Source organism: Odontesthes bonariensis, chromosome 10 (assembly GCF_027942865.1).
Source record: "Odontesthes bonariensis isolate fOdoBon6 chromosome 10, fOdoBon6.hap1, whole genome shotgun sequence".
In the NCBI taxonomy this organism is placed as follows: Eukaryota; Metazoa; Chordata; class Actinopteri; order Atheriniformes; family Atherinopsidae; genus Odontesthes; species Odontesthes bonariensis.
Window position 1 is genome coordinate 30,168,275 of NC_134515.1, and position 23,501 is coordinate 30,191,775.

At 44.2% G+C, this 23,501-nt stretch overlaps 2 protein-coding genes across 3 annotated transcripts in view; both read right to left on the minus strand.

Moving 5' to 3' along the window:
• Window positions 1–51: 51 nt before the first annotated feature.
• Window positions 52–9,688, minus strand: rsbn1 (round spermatid basic protein 1). The gene is made up of 7 exons (XM_075475218.1): window positions 9,092–9,688; window positions 8,084–8,751; window positions 5,146–5,283; window positions 3,549–3,691; window positions 2,833–3,000; window positions 2,621–2,729; window positions 52–2,530 (listed from the first exon to the last, which is right to left on the minus strand). Exons 1-7 carry the CDS (start codon window positions 9,663–9,665, stop codon window positions 1,973–1,975), a joined length of 2,358 nt encoding a protein of 785 aa, XP_075331333.1. The 5' UTR covers window positions 9,666–9,688; the 3' UTR covers window positions 52–1,972.
• An 866-nt stretch (window positions 9,689–10,554) lies between these two features.
• magi3a (membrane associated guanylate kinase, WW and PDZ domain containing 3a) overlaps window positions 10,555–23,501 on the minus strand; it is a 136,654-nt gene continuing 123,707 nt past the window's right edge. The window contains exons 15-21 of one of the 2 annotated variants that reach the window (XM_075475219.1): window positions 22,932–23,147; window positions 21,504–21,689; window positions 21,319–21,412; window positions 16,903–16,978; window positions 15,889–16,026; window positions 15,320–15,458; window positions 10,555–13,529 (exon numbers count right to left, since the gene is read on the minus strand). In XM_075475219.1, the coding sequence (XP_075331334.1) occupies window positions 12,532–13,529; window positions 15,320–15,458; window positions 15,889–16,026; window positions 16,903–16,978; window positions 21,319–21,412; window positions 21,504–21,689; window positions 22,932–23,147 (1,847 nt within the window). In that variant the 3' untranslated portion in view covers window positions 10,555–12,531. Of the gene's footprint in view, window positions 13,530–14,546; window positions 15,045–15,319; window positions 15,459–15,888; window positions 16,027–16,902; window positions 16,979–21,318; window positions 21,413–21,503; window positions 21,690–22,931; window positions 23,148–23,501 lie in introns of those variants that run through there. The other variant, XM_075475220.1, reaches the window with a different exon arrangement.

Sequence of the window (23,501 nt, forward strand, 5' to 3'; positions counted from 1 at the left end):
TAATTTATTAAAAAAATATGGACGTTTATGCATTGTGATTGTGTTTTTTTTCCCTGTTTTAATAAGACTGAATCACGCCAATACCAGATTGTCTACTGTCCGTAACTCATCAGCCGAACAACTGACAAAAATCATTGGGGATGTCTCAGTACAAGCATTAACAAAGGGCATCAGAGTCACACCATAATGTGACAAAAGGCAAATATGAAAGCACTTTGTCAATTTTTTATGTCTACTACAATGATAACACGAGTTGAGATCAGGTGGAAAGCCAGATTTTCAAAGAAGAAAACAAATCCAGAATATGTGTGAAAGGCATCATGTTCAATCAGTTAGTGACGAGGGAATTATTTGCTTTCAGGTGGCATGGAATGAGGGTCAGAAACCAAACAAAATCTTTCAGCTTTAAATTAGGTTAGCCAAGTACAGCACAAGGATGCAGTCAGTGTAACATCACTTCCCTTACAAAGGACTACTTTTTCAACAACGGGTCAAAGGCCTATGTGAGATTCAGATGAACTGTAAATCTCAATCCCAAAAGAAACAGGTAAAAAAAAAATAAAAAAAAATCATCCTCCTTAAATGTGATGGCATTAAAGAATAAGAGACCTTTTTGTGTACATTCTCCCCGTACTTGTAGAATCAAGCCTAACCATCTGCTGCCATACATTTACAACCACAGTAACCCTCTACAATGGTGCCCTCAACACCCTAGTGATATTTACCTGCTAAAACTAGATGGTTGAACGGTATCAAAAGAATGAGCAACAACATTCACATGTTCAAGGTAGAACAACAACATACTGTAATATTTACAAAGCAAATTCTGAACACATACTTCAAACATGAAGAAAAGATTCAGACCATTATTGCTAAGTGCAAGCGCTTATAGAGAAAACAAGGAGATGGATTGGAGCTAGTGGAACAAACAAGCTAGCAGCTGCTAAAAAAAACAGGAGAACATTTGATATCTAAAACAACCCAGGCCAAGTAAACTTATAGCAGTTTGAACAAATGCTTCATAGTAGTTTTTTTTTTTTTGACGCAAAAGTTAACCATTATGAACATTTAACATTGAGCATTCGCCTGTCCCTGTTTTGAGTAGCTGCTAGCTAGCTAGCTAGCCCCCCCCTTTAGTTAGTTAGTTGGGCTCAGTTTTGAGAAAACATGAAAAAAAACAAAAAAACAGTATTAAACAAAATGGGGACCTTTATAAAATGCTCTTTAAATAACAAACTGTCAAAACACCAACTTATAACACGTATAAAATGCTATGATAATTGTAGGCTATGTCGTGTCATTTGAGAGAAAAAAGTATCTTCTTCACATAAAAATAATAACAACAAAAAAATGAATAGATAAATAAATATGTTCATGTGCCAAGCTTTTGATTCATATAGCAAAGACCTGATGGCCCTTTAATGATGACCAACAATATATCCGTTCAAGGTGAAGCTACTCAACATACCGAAGTCACTAATTACGCAGAATGTCAATATCATGCTTCCAAAGAAATCTTATCTTAAGAATTCTTCCATCTCCATTGATTTTAAATCTTCCATAACAGAAGTTTGTCAAAGAAACGGCTAAACCGTCGGTATAACTCAAGAAAAAAAAAACCTTATACAAAAAACGTTACACCTTACAATGTCAGTCCCAAAATATTTGCTTTTTTTTTCCTTTTTTTTACACCATACACATCTTTTAAATAAAACAGCTGAAAGTTCCAGTTTAGGTGTAACCAATATAAAATAACAAAATATATATTATTTTGTCCCATTAACATACTACTTACAGTAGGATTAAAAAAAAAAAAAAAAGAGGAAACGCATCCAAGAACATTTTCAGTGATATTGCGATTTTAAAAAACGTGAAGAATAATTTAAGTTGAAAGGATTCCTGATTGAGTCAGATGTCAGTTTCAGTCTAAAATGTCTTGACATAATCCCTGACGCAGTTGACATAAAGAGTGTCAGCAGGGGTGGTGCTGAGGTCGTTTGGGGATTTCTGCAGTGTGGCCATGAGACTTTGGCAGGGAGGGCTCCTTTGACGGTGTACACCCAGAGGGGACAGAGGTGAAGAAAAGGTGTGGATCCCTGTACGCTGGACGGAGGTGAGTAGATTTGGTGGGCTGCGGAGGGGCTGACTGCGACTGCTTGGAGGGCGTCGCTGGCCTCTGGAACTCTGGCAATTCAGTTTTGGCCACCCTGCCTTGGACGTTGTCTCCCTGCAGTCTTGCACAGGGGGTTAGGGTGGAGTCGGGCCTGGCAGGGGAGGAAAAGGAGAGTCTGCCTGAGGTGGGGCTCAGATCATTGGGCTGCTGCTCCTCCTTTGTGTCCATGTCCCCTGAATGGTACTGCTTGAGGCGGATATGCCAGGCGAGGCTGCAGACTGCGGACACCGTCTTGAACTGATGGATGACGTTTCTTGGGATGAAGTAAATATCATCGTCACATAGCTGTGCACGGATATAACGAATGCCTTCCCTCCTCAGCTGGTTCAGCTTAGCATCATCCACCCACTGGACACACTGCACAAAGACACATGTTGTAATGTATTTACAGAACTTGTGGTTATAAAGACACTGAAATGTATTATGGATGAAAACCGCACTCCTCACCTGAGAGACAGGGGGCTCATACAGATCCAGCTGCAGGCTGTGGACCACATCATTAAAGTCCCCAGCATCAAAACAAACCACATCTTTGGTTATCCGAGGCCGGTTATCCCTACGAGAGATTTAATTGAATAGGTTTCATCATATTACTAAAGATGTGATTTAAGCGGAGACTATTTATCAGAGTGCAGTATCCATCTTTGCATGCTAACTACCATTCTCCAAAGTGCACCGCCTTCAGCACACCCACAGCAGCTGTGCTCTGCCAGTCAAAACTCTGGCCCACGTGATCAGCATGCGCCTTAGTCCGGTCCTCGAACAGAACCTCTCGAGGCTCACTGGCTCTCGGGAGGTAGTGCAGGTTTTTTATCTCATTCATAGACCTGGACAAACGGGGGAAGAACAACCAGACAAGATGTTGTAATTGATGGTCACTTTGCTTAGCGATGGTAAATTCTACTGCATAATTTCATTGTTTTTCCTTAATATTTCACTCACTTACTGTTGAATGAAACAGGAAATACACCCTAAGGAATTATGTATCAGGGACATTTTGTGGACACTGTGTTCATGTCACACATCCAAATGCTCCAGAGGTGTCCTCACTATCTGATCAGTTAATCAGTTACATTTGAGTAGCAGCGCCGGGCTGCTAATTCCCCTCTGAGCTCCTACGGAAGCAGTGAGAGTGAACTTAGTTTTTCACGCACCGTTTCTGCATTTTGGCTTACTTTCTGTAAAACAAATACTGACAGTGTAATATAAAATGTGCTGTTGTTCATCTGAGGTAATATTTACTTCGTAAGATTTTCTTTCTTTTGTTCTTTACTTTGTTACTGAAAGACTGTGTGCTTTTCTGTTTCACATAACTGCACGCATCTCTTTATTATGCAGCTGTTTTTCAAGATGTCCTTCACACGTGAGGGTGTACCTGCGCCGTTTGAATGGAGACTTGGGCATGTCAGCAGTGGGGATCATTTGTTCTCCTGGTCGCACCCACATGATGGGCCCATCATCACTCTGGGAGCGGCAGTCGAGCTTCAGACTGGAGAGGCCTCCCCAGGGCAGGGTCATCTACGGTTGCGCGCACATAAGAGGTATTACACAGATATTACACTGAACACATCATTTGACATGCACAGTTTTCCACCAGCCTCTTTGACATACCAATACAGTATGCTGCTGAGCTCTGTCAGACTGGATACATCTGTGACAAAACACTGTTCATTCAGTAGTTTTACAAAAACTGCCATCAAAAGTCCAACATAATGAAAAGTTGTTATGATGGAGGGATGCACTTTTCAGTGGGCTTTCTGTACGTTCAGTGTGATTCTGGCCTGAGGAATCAAAGTAATATGCACGGCTCGTACATTACATTTACTATCTTTACTGTCTATCTTTTGTTATTCAACAGAAACACTGAAATGTGATGAATGGTCTCCCTCTTCTGGCCGATGACAGTAATTACACAGACGCCGATAACACTTCCTCCCTTTTGAATGCCTGAATGTGTTCGACAGATTTATCTGGAGCATCGCAGTTTGTAGGACTCTCCATCACACCTCAAGTCACAGCAGGACACTCCTTGTATGTTGCTGCTTTTGAGTCCTTCTTCACCGCCGCTTCCAGTGCCAAAACATCGGATTTTTAACTTTTGCACAGAGGTTTACCTGCCACAGACGGGCTCAGTCAGTACTGGTTAAAGCTGCCGGACGTTCATTTGTGCATTTATTCATTTTGTATGCCCCTGCATTCTTTCTGGCGCTTCAGTAGGCATTAAGGAAAATAAACACGTATGTTGGGGGAAACCCGGCAGCCAGTTTGCTCGGGTGGGTGCCTCGAATGTTGTTGACAACTGCTGCTTGCCCTCTTTCATTTTTTTCTTTTTAAATTGTACAGGCACGCCTGCTTGGTGGAGTGTGTCGTTTACTTATATGTCTGTGTGTGCAGCAGTAAAATCATTTTTATTAGGATACAAACGAGTCATAGGCATGGTATACAACTAACAGACCCACTACTACTCATAGCTTGTATTGTTTGAGGCTTTTCTGCTGCCACACACAATGCTTTTCTTTTGTTTTTCCTTCTTTTTGGAATAACAGAAAGGTTTGTGACTTTGGTTTGATGATAATTTAATGAAACATCAAATATCTAACATTGAAATTTGTGCAATTACACATTTTCATCCATCCGAAAACTAACGGTGAAATGCCACGCACTTCCAATAAGCATTTAGTTTGGACCCTATGTGCTGAATGAGCTACATTTGTAAAAATGTCCTCTTTCTGCTGAATGTGTATGAAAATAGATCAGTCTGGAGATGTGCACAGCTGAGTCAGGTCGTGGTTAGAGTTCCACCTGGAGAAACTTTAGAATTAGATTTTGTGCAATTTTGGTCAGGGGCCAATGTGTTTGGCCCCACCATTTTGTTCCTGCTGTGACTGTCGCGGTGCGGTCGAGCACACAAAGCAGAGCTGGGGCATTACTAAGATTAGAAACTGAAAAAGGAAAAATAATCGTCCTCAGACCTTTAGAAACGGCGACTCTTCCAGCATGTCCAGGAACTCGGGGAAATAGTCTCCAACTTCCTCGTCCACGGCTCCCACCAAGCTGATCTGCCTCATGGGTCCAGCTCGGTATGTCCCTGAGCAGTAAGTCCTGTTCACCTGGGACAGAAGACACCTTTAACACGTGCTACACTCTGAACCAGCTAAACTATAAACGTAATCTACACCTTGATTTTTCTCAAATAAGGTTTAAAAAACAAAAAAGCATCATGAAGGGTGTTTATTGTGCTCGGTGGCTGCTTTGTGTGGTCATTTCTCACACATCCTTTGTGAATGGGTTAGTGATTACAGCCAGAGGTAGAATTTGCCCTCTAATGCGACTGATTATTTTCTATGTCAAAAGGTAAAGCTGCACTCTACGGATCCTTTTCCTCCAAATAAAATCCCTCTGGCCAGTCACCTGCCAGCAAGCATGGCCTCCATATTACAAGCATTGGAAATCCATGCACAGCGACAATCGTGTGTGTCTCGCAGCAACGCTGCAGACCACAGCCTATGAGTCATACCACTGAATTTATTGCACGCGAGCTCCGCGAGGTCTGCGGTGTCCAGACCTGCGGAGAAAATAAGCCGCCCTGCAATCAAAGGCTTCATCATCCCGGCTCGTGAACACTGCTATGCACACAGCTGATGTTCCTATCCAACGCGATGGTCGCACACATCGGCAGGGAAATGATGTGACCAAATGCCGTGTACTACCTAAATGCTCTAGATCAGGGGTTCCCAAACCTTTCCATGCCAAGGCCCCCCAAACAGTTTTAGCTTCTGGCCGAGGACCCCCTTTGCAAACCACAGACAATGCTACAAAATATGTAAGGAAACATCAACTTTTAGAAGGTATTTTCTTTCTTTTCTTCACGGACAGTAGCTCGCCGTGTGAATGCAGCCTGACTAAATGCTCTTCTTTACGTCTATATTTCACTTTCATGTCACTTCACTGGTCACTTTATATTTTATATTCTTAAACAGTTTTTTAAATTCTTACATTGTTTTTAAAGTGTTTATTATTGTATCAACATGTTTACTGTTTTATTATGTCTGCTACTGGATGCTTGAATTTCCTTCGGGATCAATAAAGTATCTATCTATCTATCTGAACAAGTTAACCGTTTTTTCGGACTCTGACGGATGTTTTTGTATCAAGTGACGCTGAAGTTTCGAAGGTTTTAAACAACCATTTGAGAGGGTCTCCAGACAGAGGACGCATTTCGGGCAATCGTGGCCATTTTTCTGTATGGCTGTAAAGCCAAACTTAATGTATGCTGCCTCATATTTTCTGATTCTAGTTGGCCAGTTCTTTCAGTCTCTTCGTAGTCAAAAATCTGTCCATTTTGGCTAGCTACCTACACGCTAGCTTGAGGAGCAGAGCAGCTCGAGAACAGGCGCAAACCGCCAGGTCTACGATGTTTTGACTGGCAGCCAATCAGAAAGACAAGCATGGCAAATAACATTTCGATATGATATATTATTATAAATTGTATTTTACAATACTGATTAAAAAAAGTGACAATTTTTTATAATGATGTTTAAAAAAATGTAATTCTATTTTTTTATTTTTGCATTTTTTTCTTATCTTCACTCCAATTTTCTGAGGCCCCCCTAGTGCCCCCTGGCGGGCCCCCCCTTTGGAAACCACTGCTCTAGATGGTCAGTCTGCTCTCAAAGCGCTCATTTCTGCTGTGACTAAGGCTACGGCTACACGAAAACGAAACAAGGTTTTTTTTTTAAAACGGTTACGAAAATTCTTGCGACCAGGTCCAGACGAAAACGGATGAAAACGATGAAGTACACACGCCACTGTGTCACACCACGCTGTGAGACAATAGAGAAGTCTCACAGCGTCAACGTTTGACTGACGCAAAAACGTTTTCGCTGTAACAATGGAAACGAAACGACCTCGTTTTCAAATCTTCCCACTCTGGAACCCGTTCTCAAAAACTATCGTTTTGGGGTAGTGCGAACGCCGGCTCCGTGTGGCCGCGACAGCCAAACGATAAGAAAAAGTATCGTTTACAGTGAAAAACGTTTCCGTGTAGCCGCAGCCTCAGTAGTTGTGAAGTGATCAGAACTGAGAGTTTCACTGCATGAACAGAACATCTGACTGAGTCCTTCTCCTCCCTGCAGTCCCTAACGGTAGGCGTCCACTATTCCGGCACGTCAAGCCGTATCCAACGCATTCAATTCATTTTCAATGAAATCCGGCCGATCGTTGTCGCCGTGCTCGCAAAGCATGCTGGGATTCCGGCACGGCGAGCGGCGGACCTGCGGCACGTCAAAAAGTTGGGCTCGGCCAAACTTTATGCAAATTTGCCACGGCAGACGGAGTGCGTTATCCAATGAAAGTAGATCATGTGATCTCCTGTGTCGGCTCAGCAGCAGCAGCACAGCAGTAGCAGCACAGCAGCAGCGGCAGCGGCAGCGGCGGCGGCGGCAGCGGCAGCAGCAGTGCAGCAGCAGCAGCACAGCAGCAGCACAGCAGCAGCAGCAGCACAGCAGCAGCAGCAGCAGCACAGCAGCAGCAGCAGCAGCAGCAGCAGCAGCAGCTCTCCTCGCTCGCAGATCCACAGCCATGGTGAAATACGAAATAATGTTCCATTGCTGACGATTTATACACATTAATTTCCCTCCAAAACTCAAATTTTTAGAGGGAGAAACTTCGGTTGGTTAAAATCACAAGTTATTTACTTTCCCCCGGAGCCCGTATGTTCTATCTACAACTTCGTATACAAGCCCCTCTGTACACGCCCACTGCAGTAGCAACACGGCGAGACTAGGCATCCAATCCGGCGAGTTACGTTGACGTGCCGGAATAGTGGACGGCTACCGTAAGAGGGACGACTTGGAACCAAGATGGTGCAGGGTTTCGCTTGGCATCTTTCCTCGTGCCTTTGCCACGTACCTGAGAGTGAAAGTTGCCGATCGTGGTGGTCTCGATGTCTTTCTTGCCCAGTATCTCCACCTTGACTGGCGTGTTGGGGAAGTTGAAGGCAAAGTAGTCCAGGAAGTCGGGCAGGTACGTAGCTGCCCCGTGCACCACCGTCAGGGCGTAGGCGGCTGCGCCTCTGGGCTTCTCAGCGAAGGCCAACTCCAGGAACTCCCGGGCAAAGCACTCCATCTCGGCAGGGCTGAGGCAGGCCAACTCATCAGCATAGGCGTGCAGAACCACCCCCCCACCATTGGTTTGCTTTTCCTCGTGTATGAAGCGTCCGTACCTGGTGCCCGTCTGGAGGCAGGCGCTGCGGATGGAGTGGTCCTGATGGGAGAGAAAGGGAGCGTGGCCCATTTTGAGAGCACAGAAGTAGGGCGGGTGGTTGTCCACAGCGTCTCTGCCGGGATGGCGACTGCTTTCCTTCTTTATGAGGCCAGGCAGCGAGGCGTCATGGCGTATGGACGTCGTGAGAGCAACTCCGAGCACCGCACACTCGGTCTGCACCGCTTTGTTGTGGGTGTGTCGAACCTTTCTGGCTCTGTGGTCGTCCTCGTGGTGCTTCCTTTTCTTCTTTTTCTTTTTGAGGAGGTACTCCTCCAGTGTCAGAGACTTGCCATTCTCATTGTGGGGCCTCGGCTCTACAAGTGCACAGACAGTTACAAGTTAGGGAAGCAGGGCACCCGCAGAGACCGGGGAGAGGGAATGATCATTTGCTGTGTGATGCATCTGATGACTCTATGGTGAAACCATAATGCATCAGAGGAGAAATGATTACCGTATTCATTGCTAGGCACACACAGCTTTAATATACAGGGGTTTACAAATATATCTCCTGTCCTTTGTGGACCAATCTGTCCACACAATTAAACATACAAGCATCTTATATCTGTATCCCCACATGATAGCCCTTGCTCACTCCTAAATATATTGTACACTGAGTTTAGAGCATTTCCGTGCAAACATGACAGTAAAACTCACCCTTCTTAAGTTCTGCATGTTTCACATTTGCCTCCGAGTTTTCCTTCTTCAGCTTCAGCGTCACATCTCTGTCCCTGCTGTGCTTGTCTTTGACTTCCTGCGGCCTGGCCTTCACCACTTTGAGGGGCGTGAAAGTGAAGAGCGCAGGTGGCTGGGGGGGCACCGCCACCTTCTTCTGCGGGGGGAAAGTGGGCTGCAGGCTCTGCTTGGTGCCGTTGCTGAGGCCGTGGCTGTGCTGCTGGCGGCGGAGGTGCAGAGCGTGTTTATCCGCGGTGAAGTTGTGGGCTTTGGGGTTCTGCTGCTGCGGCTGCTGCGGCTGCTGGCTCTGGTGCTCAGCGTGTCGGTGGATGTGTTGGAGATGGAGCCTCACTTTCTTCACTTCTTTCTCGCGCATCTCCCGTTTGTCCGCCGGCGGCGACACGTCCCTTTTCTTCTTCTTTTTCTTCTCTTTGATGAATCTTTCAAAGCTGTCCCTCATCCTTCCGTCTTTTACTTTCGAACGGACCAAGTCCACTTGAGCTGCCATCTTTGCACGTACGGTACATTTAAATGACTCTGGGCTGTTATTGCGCATGTCCGCGACAACCTGTAGTCCTCCTGCGGTGAATTTGTAGTCTGCAGCTTTGTTGTGCGCACGCGCACGCACTGCACTGTCGGGGATGTAGTTTGCAGTTGTTGTGCAGCGACGTGGGACTTGGAGTTTAAACTGTAGTGAGTGCGTGCGGCTCCGCACGCACTCGTCTCAGCTCAGCTTACGTCATGGTTCATTTTATTAGCCACGAGAGGGAGTGCTTCACTACCTAATCTAAATTGTACTTTACATTGTTATATCCTCGTTTTGCCTTATTGTCATACCATGTCTCTGTCATTGTTCTTTAATTGCAATAAAAATGAATAAAAAAAAAAAAATAAAATAAAATAAAAAAAAGTGCTTCACTATCCACAGAGGAGAAAAAGATTTGTGACGACTTCAAGTGATATTGCCCAATTACCGTGGGAAGCAAGTAACTGTGCTAAAAAAAGGATGTTTAAATGATTGAAAAAGGAGTGTCAAATTCAGATGTACAAAACCCGACAAAAAAATATATACAACAAAATTTCGTTAATAACAAAACAGTAAACACAAAATAACGCACAAACAAACAAGATTTCACTGAACAAACCACAACTTTTACAACACAAAAAGTAACTATAACCAACCAATCATATGGTTTGTGCTTTGATTGTAGTTGTTTTGTGAAATGTTGTCTTTATGAAATGTTTGTTTTTTACTCCTCTTTCCTGGAGTATCTGTTGTTATTTTTTGCTCCGTAGACCAAATTGAATTCTGCAAATGAAGCTCAATTGCGCCCCCCCCCCCCACAACAGGATAAACAGGAAACATGAAATGTAAACCGTGTTACTTATTCTTCCAGATTCCTGCGGTAAAAGATGAAACCTAAAAGAAGAAAACAACAACGCAGTCCTGTTTAATCAGTAAACCTTTATTTCTCAGTGCATGAACATTAGGCCATTACCAAATTATTTCTTTTCACCCATTATGTCATTTCCTCTCTGTTCCCTTAAAAAAATAATGAGACGATTTACAGAGATTGTTCTTTTCTGCATGAAGGCAATTTTTTTTATACAGGTGCTGTACAATTTATAAACATTTACATCTACTGTGATGTCAAAACTATGACTTTATCTTTAAATATGTTGGAGCAATGCAAGGCCACCCTATCATACATGGGAATGACACAGACGGTAAATAATAGTGGCCCAACATATCAACAATAAGTTGGGCCTGTAAATTATTAAGTGGTCACACAAAATATATGCACGTGTTACTTCTTCATATCCTTGAGAGGGCCGGCTAAAAATGAAGCTATGAGCTGCGTGAAGCACCAGATGTCTCTGTAGTCCACAGTAGAAACGTTTTAATGCTACAATTTGTCTTCAGAGCAGGGCACGGCTGATTGATGTGAACGTTTCCATCTTTTCTTGTTTATTTGTTTTTTAATGAGACTTAAATCCCACTTTGATTAAAAATGTAGCATAATCTCAATCAGACTCCCAAGGAAGCAGTGCAGCCGTTTTCCAAGGAGCAGCCTTGCTCCATATGTGGAAACTTTGCTGCATTCTTTGGGTGGGGGGGTTTGGTTTTGTTAATGAGGCAAACGTGACAACAATTCCAAGCAAAACGACCCTTTAAACCTACAACATTATGGGTCACATACGAGACAAAAACGCAAGTCATGGGTTCCCAACGAGGACAAAAACGGCTCGCTTTCGTGGCTACGTTAGTGATTAAAATACATATAGCTCTTAAAGTTTGAAGGAAATTGAAGGCAGAGTTTTTGCTTTTTTTTTTGTGTAAATCAGGCTCTTTTCCATCTAAATTATGTGTCAGTATATGAATGAATGATCACTTTGTTGAACAACACACGTTTCAGATTAAGAATGGACAACGCTAGCGCAATATCTAAAATACACTGGCCCACCATCATCCAGCTTGTATACATACTTAGTGTAGCAGTAAACAACATGATGACTCAGGCTGTTTACACACCATGAAAAACAATGTACAATCTGCATATGTTATAGTGGAATTATTCTTAATGGTGTTGCGTATCTACATGCTCCGCCTTCACATCCAAAGTGAAATGCCTCGGCATGGACATGTGTACTGACTGTTTTGTTTCCCTAAAATTTCAATAAATTACATTATGCTTTATCATTACAACACATGTAACAAACATTAGAACTATAACCACAAGTATCTGGTCTGCTCATTGATGCATATAAAGCCCCAGGGCACTCTTTCCACCCAAATGGGATTCACGTCTTCAGACGCACACAGACATTAAATGACTTCTAAGACACAGTTTTGCACCCGGCGGTCTCACTTTTCCTTCAACCAGTCGTGACAATTACAGTGATTCCATCTTACTTGGTATAAAAGCTGTGTGAGTGCATGAATGTGCCTTTAAACCTTCAAAGTGACAAAGCAGGATCCTTCACCTGGCTGGGTAGAGATGTGGAGCACTTCATCCAATCGGCCGACGAACTGTTTCACAGTGAGCGCTATCAGGAGCAGCTTCGTGACAACCGGAGTCTCTCATTGGCACAAAAAGACTTCCAAACAAAACAGAAAAAAAAAAAAATCACACTCAAAACCCATCTGTTAGCTTAAAACCCGCACACACACAAGCCGACGCATCGTTGTACAGTATAAATACTCATGTAGGTACATGTCAGGTCAGAGGTCAGCAGCTTGATGCAAACTGTCTGAGGCAAACTGGGTGAAAAAACAAACCAAAAAAAGATCAATGAGAAGCTATGCTGCTGGTTACACAGTGATCCGCTATATCTGAAATGTCTACAAAAACATCCTTCTGGTCTGCATGTCCATTTCTTAGAGGCTCTGCTTTGAATCTTCTCAAAGTCCTGGAGGGATTTCAGACGTCTGCATACGCCGTGTCCACATGGGACTGGACCTTGGCAGAACTGGGAACTTTCCATGGGCCAGGAGTGATGGGAGCCTTCTTGCTGGTGCCAGTCCCATTGCAGTTGGGGTCCTGGATGCTACTGCTGGACTCTCTGGGATCCTTTCGGTTAACTTCTTCCGGTGGGCCCTGGTACCTGCTCTCTCGATATTCTTTATCCCCCTTCTCTCTCCCGCTCCTTTGGCCCAGCGTGCCAGTGTCAGCATCCGACCCGGCCCTCTCCCTGTGGGATTTTTGAGGTGCTGCCTCTTTCTCTGCCCTCTTTCCCTTTCTGTGGCGCTCGCCCGTCCCCCAGCTTTTGTCTCCGCTCTCTGTAGCCCCCCTCTCCTGCCAGTAAGTGGCATCCTCCCCCTTGTGTCTCCAGTCTTTCATTTCACCAGTGGAAACACTGGGCTGTTGGCCAGCCGGGCGCCTGGGGCTGTGAGGTTCTTCGAGATTCTTTGACGGCAGAACAGGGTCATGCTCCCTCTTGGAGCCCTTCCTTGGACTAGAAGAGTGGTGGTCCCTCTGCCCTTGGGCTGATCTCTCCTTGCTCACATCTTCCAGGGATCCACCATGGCCTCGCTCGGTTTTTCGTGGACTCTGGGACCGCTGTGCGTGATCCGTCCAATCTTCAGTGACTCTTTTGGGACTGCCAGACTTAGAGTCGCTCCTTCCTGTCTTTCTGCTGTGGGCGTTGGGGCTGGTGGTGCGCTTATGGTTGAGGTGAGCTGGCTGCTGCCCTCTTGACCTGTGAGCCTGCCTGCCATGGTCCTGCCCAGGACCAGGGGATCCAGCCATCCTGCGGTCTCCTGCGGAGAGCTCATCAGAGGCAAATGTTTTGGTGGAAGATGGGGACCGTTCCGAGGTAGAGAGGGAGACAGAGGATGGAGATGCCAGAGGTGACTGATCGTCAGATGCAGAGAGTCTGGGAAAGCTTGTCGTAGGAACCGTCACTTTGTCTTTTGAATCTAAGGAACAAACAACCGAAAGTAAGAAAGATTCTAGCTGAACATAAACCTACTGCAGGAATTCAAAGAAAACGCCCTTACATGCAATGTGTGTCATATTCAACAAAAATGAAGGATATTTACAGTAAATATGTCATGCAGCAGAGGCACAGTGCCCTCACGCATGTAATTTCCTTCTAAATATTTGCTTGGCTTCTGATATGTATCAGCTGATGACACAGCTGAAGGGGAACCGGAGTTCACCGAGCGCTGATGTTTCAATTTTCCCCTGAGCTGATAAGAACTGCACAGCTGTGGTTCAGAGCAGATATATGCAGCAGAAAAACCAGAGAGAGAAAAAAAGAGTGATGGACTTAGTGGGAATGAGTTTTTTTATTTTTATTTCTAGGAGTAACAACTCATAGAAATCCATTTTAGTACTTTGGCCTTAGGAATTTGATGCCAGTGAATGCGCACTGATCCTTTTACCACTTGTCACTTCCTAACTAGTATCTGATTAAAATGCATTTTAATGTCTGAAACTACTGTGCGACAAAATTGTGTTGATATGGTTTTTCGGTATGGTATTCGTACCATAACAGGTAATTTGTTGTATATCTTGTGATGTGGTTAAGTGATATGGAATGTTGTACGCTTTGTTTTCTTGTTTCCTGTTTTTGTCTTGTCTTGATTTTAGTGTGAACAGCAGGACTGCAGATGGAAATTAGCCTTGGAGCTAAATCTGGCATATTTACATTGTATGTTTATTAATATGCAGAGTCTTGTCACAAATAAAAAACTGATGAAGGACTTTTCTCCAGTTCTCCACCTTCATTAACGTTAAGAATGAGGTGTGTGTTCAGTGGCATCCCAAATCCTGCAATACCCTCGCCGGGCTCTGAAGCCTACAAGTGCTCCTGCAGGTAGCAGGTATGTTTGTTCTTCTAGGACTCACTGCTTTAAATCAGCCCTCCAAACAAGAGAATGCTAATTGTACGAGCCCAAATCAGAAAAGTAAGGGATGATGCGGGAAATGCCCGCATGCAGCGTGAATAAACAGGCAGCAGGAACCCAAGATATTTCAGGTGCCATCTTAATTTAATTTGTTGATGTACATCCATTCCAACACATTTGTCGAAAGCACTACTTTTTGACGTCAACAGGTTATTATAACCATGATAGGTAAAGGATTAATGTGGGAATCCTTTGTCAAGCTCTGCAATACATTCAGAAACGCCACTTAAAATGTTACTGCATTTTCCTTCTGCCATCTTTTTCCGATTTGAGGTTTGTACATCGGTGGTGACTGAGTCATAAATAACTATCTCAGACTAATCAAGTAAGGGGACGGAGTAAAAGATGGACAACACTAAAGTCGGGGAGATGAATCACTCTGAATAGAGAGGTCAAAGGCAAAAGTACAAGGAGGAGTACAAGGTTTACCAAGGTTATTAGGGACAGACCAAGAAAAGCAGTGAGGCCTTTAGTGATGCTCTGGTTTCATGTAGAAGCACAGGGTGGAAGAAGAGTTCAGACCTATGGGAGGAAGAGATAAATAGGTAGAAATAGACAGCCGTGCTGGTGCAGAGAACAGAGAAAGCAAAGGAAATAAACAGCACAAGAGGCAGATCAGGATAGAATTAGTCAAACAGAACGAGAGTCAAGAGAGAAGCTCGCAACTCATGCACGAGAACAAAGAAACTCAGCACCCTGCCATCAAGCATATCCATACAAAAGCTCCCTACATATGTGTGCGGGTACTATGCTGTCGCGCAGATTTTCTATGCAGGTGGTTCTCAGTGGTGACTCACTGTGATCCGGGACCAAGCCCTGCCCAGGTCGGAGCAGCAGGTGAACTTTACTGCCTCCTGCTTGGATCAGTTCGATCGCCCGGGTGTGTGTGATGCCCTGCGTGGCCTCGCCGTTGATCTTCACGATCTGATCTCCAACCTGCGATGCAGATGCAGATGCAGATGCAGTCCATTTGTGTCACTCACAAGCACGACGTAACAAGTACTTCAAGACATGTGAAGAGGGAGTCACAGACTGAGGTCAAAGAGACCTGTGCATGCGTGAAACAGGTTGTTGGCCATTTAGTTACTCTGCCTAACAGCTCAATTTAGACAAAACGTTTACAATCTGCTTATTAAAAAAAGGACAGTCGGCTCCTGTCAATGTTATACTTCACTAGACTTAACATTCCCAAAGGCTCCAAAATGACTGAGACAAAACCAAACAGAAAGAATGCGCTAATATGAATGTCGGTGGGTGTAATCGTCTTGATTTGGTCCGAGGGTCCTGAAACACCAACGCTAAGATCCTCTGAGTAAGACCTCAGGTTAATAAAGAGGTAAGAGACAGAGGAGTGGACGTTACTCACATGTATCCTGCCGTCTTTTAGGGCAGGGCCGTCCTCAGCCAGCCGCAGGATGTACAGGCCCATGTTGTACTCTTTCCCTCCTCTCAGACTGAAGCCGAAGCCCCGCTGGCTGCGCTCCAGCTCCACCACGAAGCAGCCCTGTTGTTCACAGACGCAAAATTATTCCCAGGCTGGAGATGAATATGGTAAACCGGTTAGCACGGCTGATAAAATTCAAAAGCGCTCCACGTGGAAAATGAACGTTTTGAAAAAAAATATACAAGTGAGTTACTTTGGGGATGGACCAAATTCTTACTGTAATACCACTTTGGACCGGAAAAAGGGGATGTGGGTCACTGTGGTTCTGTTCTAAGGTTAGAGTTCAACCTGGCCGTTCAATTGGACCAGTGTCCTTGTCCCGGTAAATATGCACGGGTGGGGATCTGAGTTACTGACCCAAGTATGTTCAGCAGCGCAGGGCTGTGGACTGTGTGAGAAATCGTTCCCAACGTTCTGCAACTTCCAACTTTCTCTGTGTGAGCTCACCGTGTGTGAAAGTTTAGCTGACATCAATGTGTTAGGGTTACCTTTAATTTACTTGAATGGTGATTTTTGTGGTTATGTACACATAATAAGCAACAGTCTCAAAGTGCTTTAAGTGACTGTGAGTTGACACACAGTCCTAAAGGGCTCCTAAAGTCTTTTAGTCAAAAGTTAAAATTTTTTTATTTGCCCGTACTCTGACAGATTGTCCAGATTAATGGCTATGTCCAAACGCTCCAAAGATTAACTTCATTTTCTAACTAACGATAGTTTAGTATAAAGAGATAGCATTTAGTTTTTAATGTACGCAACTACATAAGAAAATGGCAAATAAATGAATCTTGAATCTTGACAGGGAAAAAGCCTTCTTGTGGTGATGAACTTTTAAGATGTTCTTAAGGTTTGTTGACGCCAGCTCAGAAGGGCTACATTCCAAACTTGATTTAGTGAAACCTGAGAAATGCAAACATAAGACTTTTGCTTTGACCTCACCTGCTTGGGGCCCAGCGCGATGAGTGTTCCCATCTCACTCGGTGAGACCGAGTTCTTCCCCTCAGAGTCATCGTTCCTACCACAGAGAGAACAACAAACACATCACGATGCAGCACACGATGGACCCACTGAGTTGTGCTTTATTACGACTCTGTATCACTGCGTGCTGCCGCCTGCCGACAGCCGCGCCTGTTACGGTGTTTGCTGCTCGGAAGCAGGGGACTTCGGTCTACACGGTCTACTGCCGGACTACTTTCGTCAACGCCAAAACGAGGCTGGAACTCGGCTCACAGCACGCAGTGAGGGGGTAAGAAAATGTTCATAAAAGATATTGCTAGTATGGGATGTCATACAGCTTCATGTCAAAAGAGGTGAACTATCCCTTTAAAGTGAGTGAACCTGTGCATAAAAATGGCTTTACTTGAATAAGCCTCCAGCATAAATTTACAATTCATTTCACAAAACCTTTTTTCATCCAGAGTCCTACAAGCCTCGATAGAAGGCAACTAGACTCTTTGGTTCTTTTAACCCATATCCAAGAGTTTATCCTAATTCTAACTCATTAGCTGAGAGTTACAAGCATGTAGGCTCTTTTGGGGGTAATTAGCACCTTAAGAGCACCTGCTGAGATCCCCTGTCAGTTCTTCTATTCACTCCATCATTGGGGATGTAGATTACAAGAACTTGTGGGGAGTTCTTCCATCAGAAATCTCTCTACAGCTTGGGAAAATATTGCAATTCGTGGCCAGCGTTGCTCCATTTTCCACTTTCATCCGATTTACAACAAATACATATTTATTGAAATAACTCTTTGACTTTGATAGAGTTGAGTGGATGCATTTGACTGACTCTACATCCATAAATCTTTCAATTAGAAAACCGAACTGTACTCACTGCCAAACTGCTTGAATAAATGTAGAACCTGCAGTTAAAGTAAAAACCGTGGACATTCACTTTATGGCTCCTAATTAAATATTAAAGGTTCAGGTGGTGAACTTATAGCTCTAAAAATAAACAGCTCATGCCTCCAGCTAAAATCAGTCTTAACAGGGTAATGAAGACTTGGAGCCTTTAAATGGTGCGCTGGTCCAGACAACCTGTCCTAACACCTTTAAAACCCTAAGGATACCACAACAGGGCCTTTGTCACATCAGCAGAGCATCCAACTGAGAGAGGAAAAACGGGACTAGAAATACTATCGCTCTGTATTCTGAAAAGTAGTTTTCAAGAATCAAAAGAAAAAAAGTTGCCTTTGCCTTCTACTTAAGACACAGCACAACACAAAATATACAGATGCTCTATAGAGACCGAGAAAAGAGAACCGACGATGGATTCTTATCCATTTCCCCCCTCTGCTGTTTCCAGTGTGATCAACGCATTGCCACACCTTCGATACAGCAGCAGAAGCCTCCCCTCTGTTGGTTTTATTATACAACACACACAGAGAAACAGATTTAAATCCTTCAAAGAGTCGTGTTGCTTTTCCATTTCAGTGACAGATAACAGGGACATGCTTTGATGCTTCGCAGAGCTCATTACAATGCCTTTGCAGGAACTTAGCTGCGCCGACGCGCTGTCTAAAGAGTCGAGGAATTCTTAGCGGCTCCAGCATGTAGAGGAGTTTACACACTTCATGCTGCCAAGCCGACGGCCGTCGCTCATATCTAAGTCTGGGCTGACCCAAGGCGTGTGCCGTGATTAAACAGAGAGGGAGAAGTGTGCCGCTGAGGAATGGTCCTGGAGCTGAGCGAGGAGAGGAGAGGAGGAACACACGCTGATAGGAAGGGAAACAGAGCGGGTGGAGGCGAGAAAAGATGGTGGTGAAATGCAGCTGCTGACATGGATTAAAGAGTCTGATGATTTCAAGTGCAGAACTTAAATAAGCCCGTCTCCAGTGGACTTGACTGTATTCGAGAGGGTTAGCTGCAAGCTCGTGTGAAAGTCTGAGAGTACAGTCGCAGGAAAAAAGTTTGGTGAAAATTTCTCTAACAGAATATATCATTTGTTAGATATTTTAAGCAGGACTTTTTCTTTCAGCCTCCTAAGAATGGAAAATATCTTGATAAATAGTTCGGGCACTTGGCATCGTTAGTAGAAACCCACTAGATGAGCAGCACAAGACGTCGGTGCTTTTTTCATGGATTTTATTCCCATTTTGGGGATTTTTATCCATTCTGCTTGCAAAAGGCTTGTAATTCTGGGAGATTCTTGAGATGTTTTGTATGTTCTGTTCTTTGAAGGTCTATTCGCTGATTTCTGGGGAACTGTGAAGGCCTTCATCTCGCACTTCTTGAGGCAGCTTATTGCAGAGCTCACATTTTGAGATGCGTTTAGGATCATCATTGTGTTCTCGCATCAATCCTCTTGTCACCCCTCAGTTTTTCTACAGAAAAACGTGTGATTTTTGCTTTCAGATTTTGTTACTCTTCCCTCCACCGTTGAAATGTTCCCTGCACCACAGCCAACAGAATCATCTAATGGCCCCTCTGGTTTCTGTTTCTGTTTATGCATTTAGCATACACTTTTATCCAAAGCGACTTACAAATGAGGACATAACATTACAGCTAACATCAAAGCTAACAATAAGCTACATAGAAGGAAACCACTAGTCAGACTCTGTCAGAGGACACAGGGGTGACAGTGTAGAGATAGAGTGCAGACATAGAGGGAAGTACAGAAAGATAAAGTGCAGTAGAGGGAGTAGGGAAGTACAAGGTAAGTGCTAGGATAGGAGATGCTCTCTGAAGAGCTGGGTCTTCAAGAGTTTCTTGAAGATAGACAGGGTTCCCTGTTCTGGTAGCGCTCGGTAGGTCATTCCACCATCGTGGAACGACACATGAAAAGAGTCTGGATCGTCTTAAGCGGGGTGTAGGCACTGCTGGATGACAATCCTGTGACGAACGGAGTGATCGAGTTGTGACATAAGCCTTTGCAAGAGCATTCAAGTAGATGAGAGCCGTTCCATTAAGGACTTTGTAGGCTAACATCAGTGACTTGAATTTGATGCGGGCGGCTAAAGGCTCGTGTATACTTCGCAGCAGTGTGTCGCAGTGAGCTTGTCGCAGACACGACGCAGTTATTTTTTGATTTATGCCTTGAAGCGCTGTCTGCGCTATGTTAATCCCACGCCACAACGCAAGAGGGACAATCACGAACAAGCTAGGATTGTGGGTGTTACGGTTACGGAGGTCATTCAACAACAATGGCGACTGGACGAATGCGCACTTTGATTGAGATGCAGCTGATCGATCTAGAAATAGAAGAAATATTGCTACTACTGGAGCTGGCAGAGAGGGAAAGAATCGTCACGGTTAGCGTCAGCCGGTTAGCAAACCGGAAATACGCATAGTGTAGAGCGGATGTAGAGTTGACCAATCAGAGGCCTCCTTTCTCTCCCCCCTGCGGCGATGTCTGCGACACTGTCTGCGGTGAGTTACAATTTTGAGGAGGTGCACCAGAGTGTCTGCGTAGTGTCTGCGTAGGGGGGGGGGGCATGTCTGCGTACATACGCAGACGACCTGGTTTCCGACCATAAACCGCCCTTAAGGGTAGCCAGTGGAGTTCAATGAACAGAGGGGTGACGTGTGCTCTTTTCAGCTGATCGAAAACCAGACACGCCGCCGCGTTCTGGACCATCTGCAGCGGTTTCACAGCACAGGCTGGGAGAGCAGTTAGGAGAGCGTTGCAGTAGTCAAGGCGACTGGTTAACAGAGTTAGATAGATGCTTTTGCTTCTCTTTTAAATTGTGGCACAAATAGCCCACAGGACTTGTTTCTAAAACGCATCAGGCTCAAACACAGTACGGTAAACCTCCCCGAAGGTCTATTAAAGTCAAACAGACATTTTAATTAGACTTTTGATGATTTACAACACGCAGTTGTCCTGAAAAATGTTCTTGTTTTTTCCAAACCTTGAACTATTCTTCTTAACCGCGAGGCAAACACCAGTTCCGCAGTCCTTAATACATAACCCGCTGATTAAAACTCACTGCTTTCTTGTCAAAGCCTTCTCCTGCTTTATAGACACGAGTTATTTTTTAGTTTTAGACAGCTTGGCAGCTGCTTAGAGGAGTCCCTGACTGTAAGATTTTTCAGAAACTTTGATAAAGCTTTGAAATTTGCATCATCTGGCTGTAGATTTAAGAAGCTAATTAGAGTATGAGGCTTTGGGACAAGTAATCTGAGAGTTCCAGTCTCCCGAGGTGCCTAAATGTTTGCATGCTGCTCTCTTTCACTCCAAGAATGCACTTAAGAAAAGAAAATACATTAATACTGTGTTAAAAGGAATGTTTCATCCATGACTATATACCTTTTGGAGTTTACATCCGAAGCACTTAAAGATTCACAGTGTAAGAAATGAAAACAAGCATCCCCATTTTTGCACACAACAATCCAAAGTAAGTGTAAACGTGTTTACCTGTCTGGATAGCTGGGAGGCTGTTGTCCTACAGCTCTATGTTGGGCTGAAGGGCTCTGCTTGGCTGAGTTTGCTCCAGACGGAGGAGCACTGTCTGTAAGAACAGAGTGCCGTGCGGCAACGTATCCCTTTAAAATGTTCTCTGTGGTAATCTGCTCGATAGAAACTAAGCTCGTGGCACCTACCGTCTTCGGGCACAACAGTGAGGGTGACTGAATTGCCGGCATCCTTGATGAGCTGAACGATATCGTTGTGTGACAGCTCCATGATGGACCGGCCGTTGACCGCAGAGATGCGGTCGCCCACTTTCATCTGACCAATGCGGTCCGTGGGGCTGCCTTCTATAATACGACCAATTTTGTGAGGTATGACTGGAAGAGAGACAAACAGAGAAAGAACTCCGGATGTTCAGCATCATTAATCAGCACCGATTGAATAAGCCTAACATTACGGTATGAGAGATGACCAAGAAACAATCATTGAATGTGTAAAAGAAACGATGTGCCGTATCACGTAGCAAGTTCCCCCCAAGTTCCATCTGTGAAGTCCTCAGAAAAACATCTCAGACTGTATGGGCCTCAGTTCGCTGCTGTTCCTCTTTAATAATTCACACATGCCAGACAGAGCGGCTCAGCCCCGAACTAGTGTGTGTTCACACACATTAAGCCCGCTTGCCCTCACACTACCTTCCTTGCCGACTCAGAGGTGCAACAGTGGTGGATCAACTTTGACACTGATGCAGAACAAAGGTGCATCATTCCTGGCTTGAAAGGCACGAAAAGGCCCGACGACATGTCATATGTTGAACTTCATCTGAGGTTGTGTTTACTTAATTTGTTGAGGACCAAATGATGACCACACACGACCCAAGTATGACAACACGTGAAAAGCTTACTTGATCACCTGAGAATTTTTGTATCAACTTGAGGGGTGGGAATGTTTTTCGTACTCAAGTCTCTATTATAATATTTTCACATACGCTGAAGACCCACAAAAAGTCTGAACCCGAACTGTGGATAAGGGACACTTGAGTCACTGCGTTCCCATAAACAAGCCAGAACTTCAAAAAAGCTCCACCAATAACTAGGGGTGGGACGATATGCTTTGGTCATGATTCTTGATAATTGCGAAAAGTATTGTGATTCGATATAATCAGTAATTGCAATTTTTTTCCTCATTAAAAAACAAACAAGTTGAATCATGCACTTCTAGAATGAATGTCGTTCCCATAAACAATGCACATCAGTCTGAGTCAGTCATTCCAGCAGCTGACATTTATTTCAACTGAGACAAAAAGAGTTTTTTTTAAAGTTTATAGTTACAAAATGAATTGAAATGTCCACACAGCACAAATGTGGGCTAGCTTAATGTAATTAATTGTATGAAGTTTTTCTGGACACGGATATGACGTAATATAATCGATTCAGGGGAGAAAGATATGTACATGAATCGATTTTTTCGCCCACCCCTACCAATAACTGACATTTTTATGTTCAGTGAATGAAAACACAAGGCCTCTAGGATGACTGTGAATCAAAATGGGGTTTTAAGCTTTTTTTATGTCCTTAAAGGATGAAAATAGTTCATTATTATGTATATTTTTTTTTTCTAACCTCCAGGTGGGGGCTTGTTCTTTGACGTGAGGATGACGAAACCAAAGCCTTCGTTGTCTTTGCGATGCAGAGTGACGTCAAAGCGCTCTGGGCGAGAGGACAGCGCAGGCTGGGTGGCATTTGGCGTCTCAACACGAGGCATCTTAGGAGAGCTGTTTACCAGAGCGGAGGCCACCTGCTGGGGCTGCTGGCTGCTCTCCTCCTCCCCACCAGCATCTGAAAAATGACAAAGCACAGAAATACTTGAGATAATGATGAATGGAAAACAATGAACTTGTTTCTTTCGCCGACAGGGCGATGCACGGTCATCCTGAGCAGACAGCACTACCATTCCCATGTTCCCCAATTTGTTGATAAAATTGTTACAAAATAATCCAAGAACAGCGACTTTATCAAAGATGGTCTTTTTTGTTGACTGACAGACCAACCTGTAAGACAAAAGCTCTTTAAAATGAGTTATCCCTCGAACTCTCATTACTGTTTGCATTGCAGAGGCTCTGTTTTATAAAACTTCAGGGAGTCTATTTCTAAACTCCTGCTATGAAAGGATAAACCCTTCAAGATTGATGT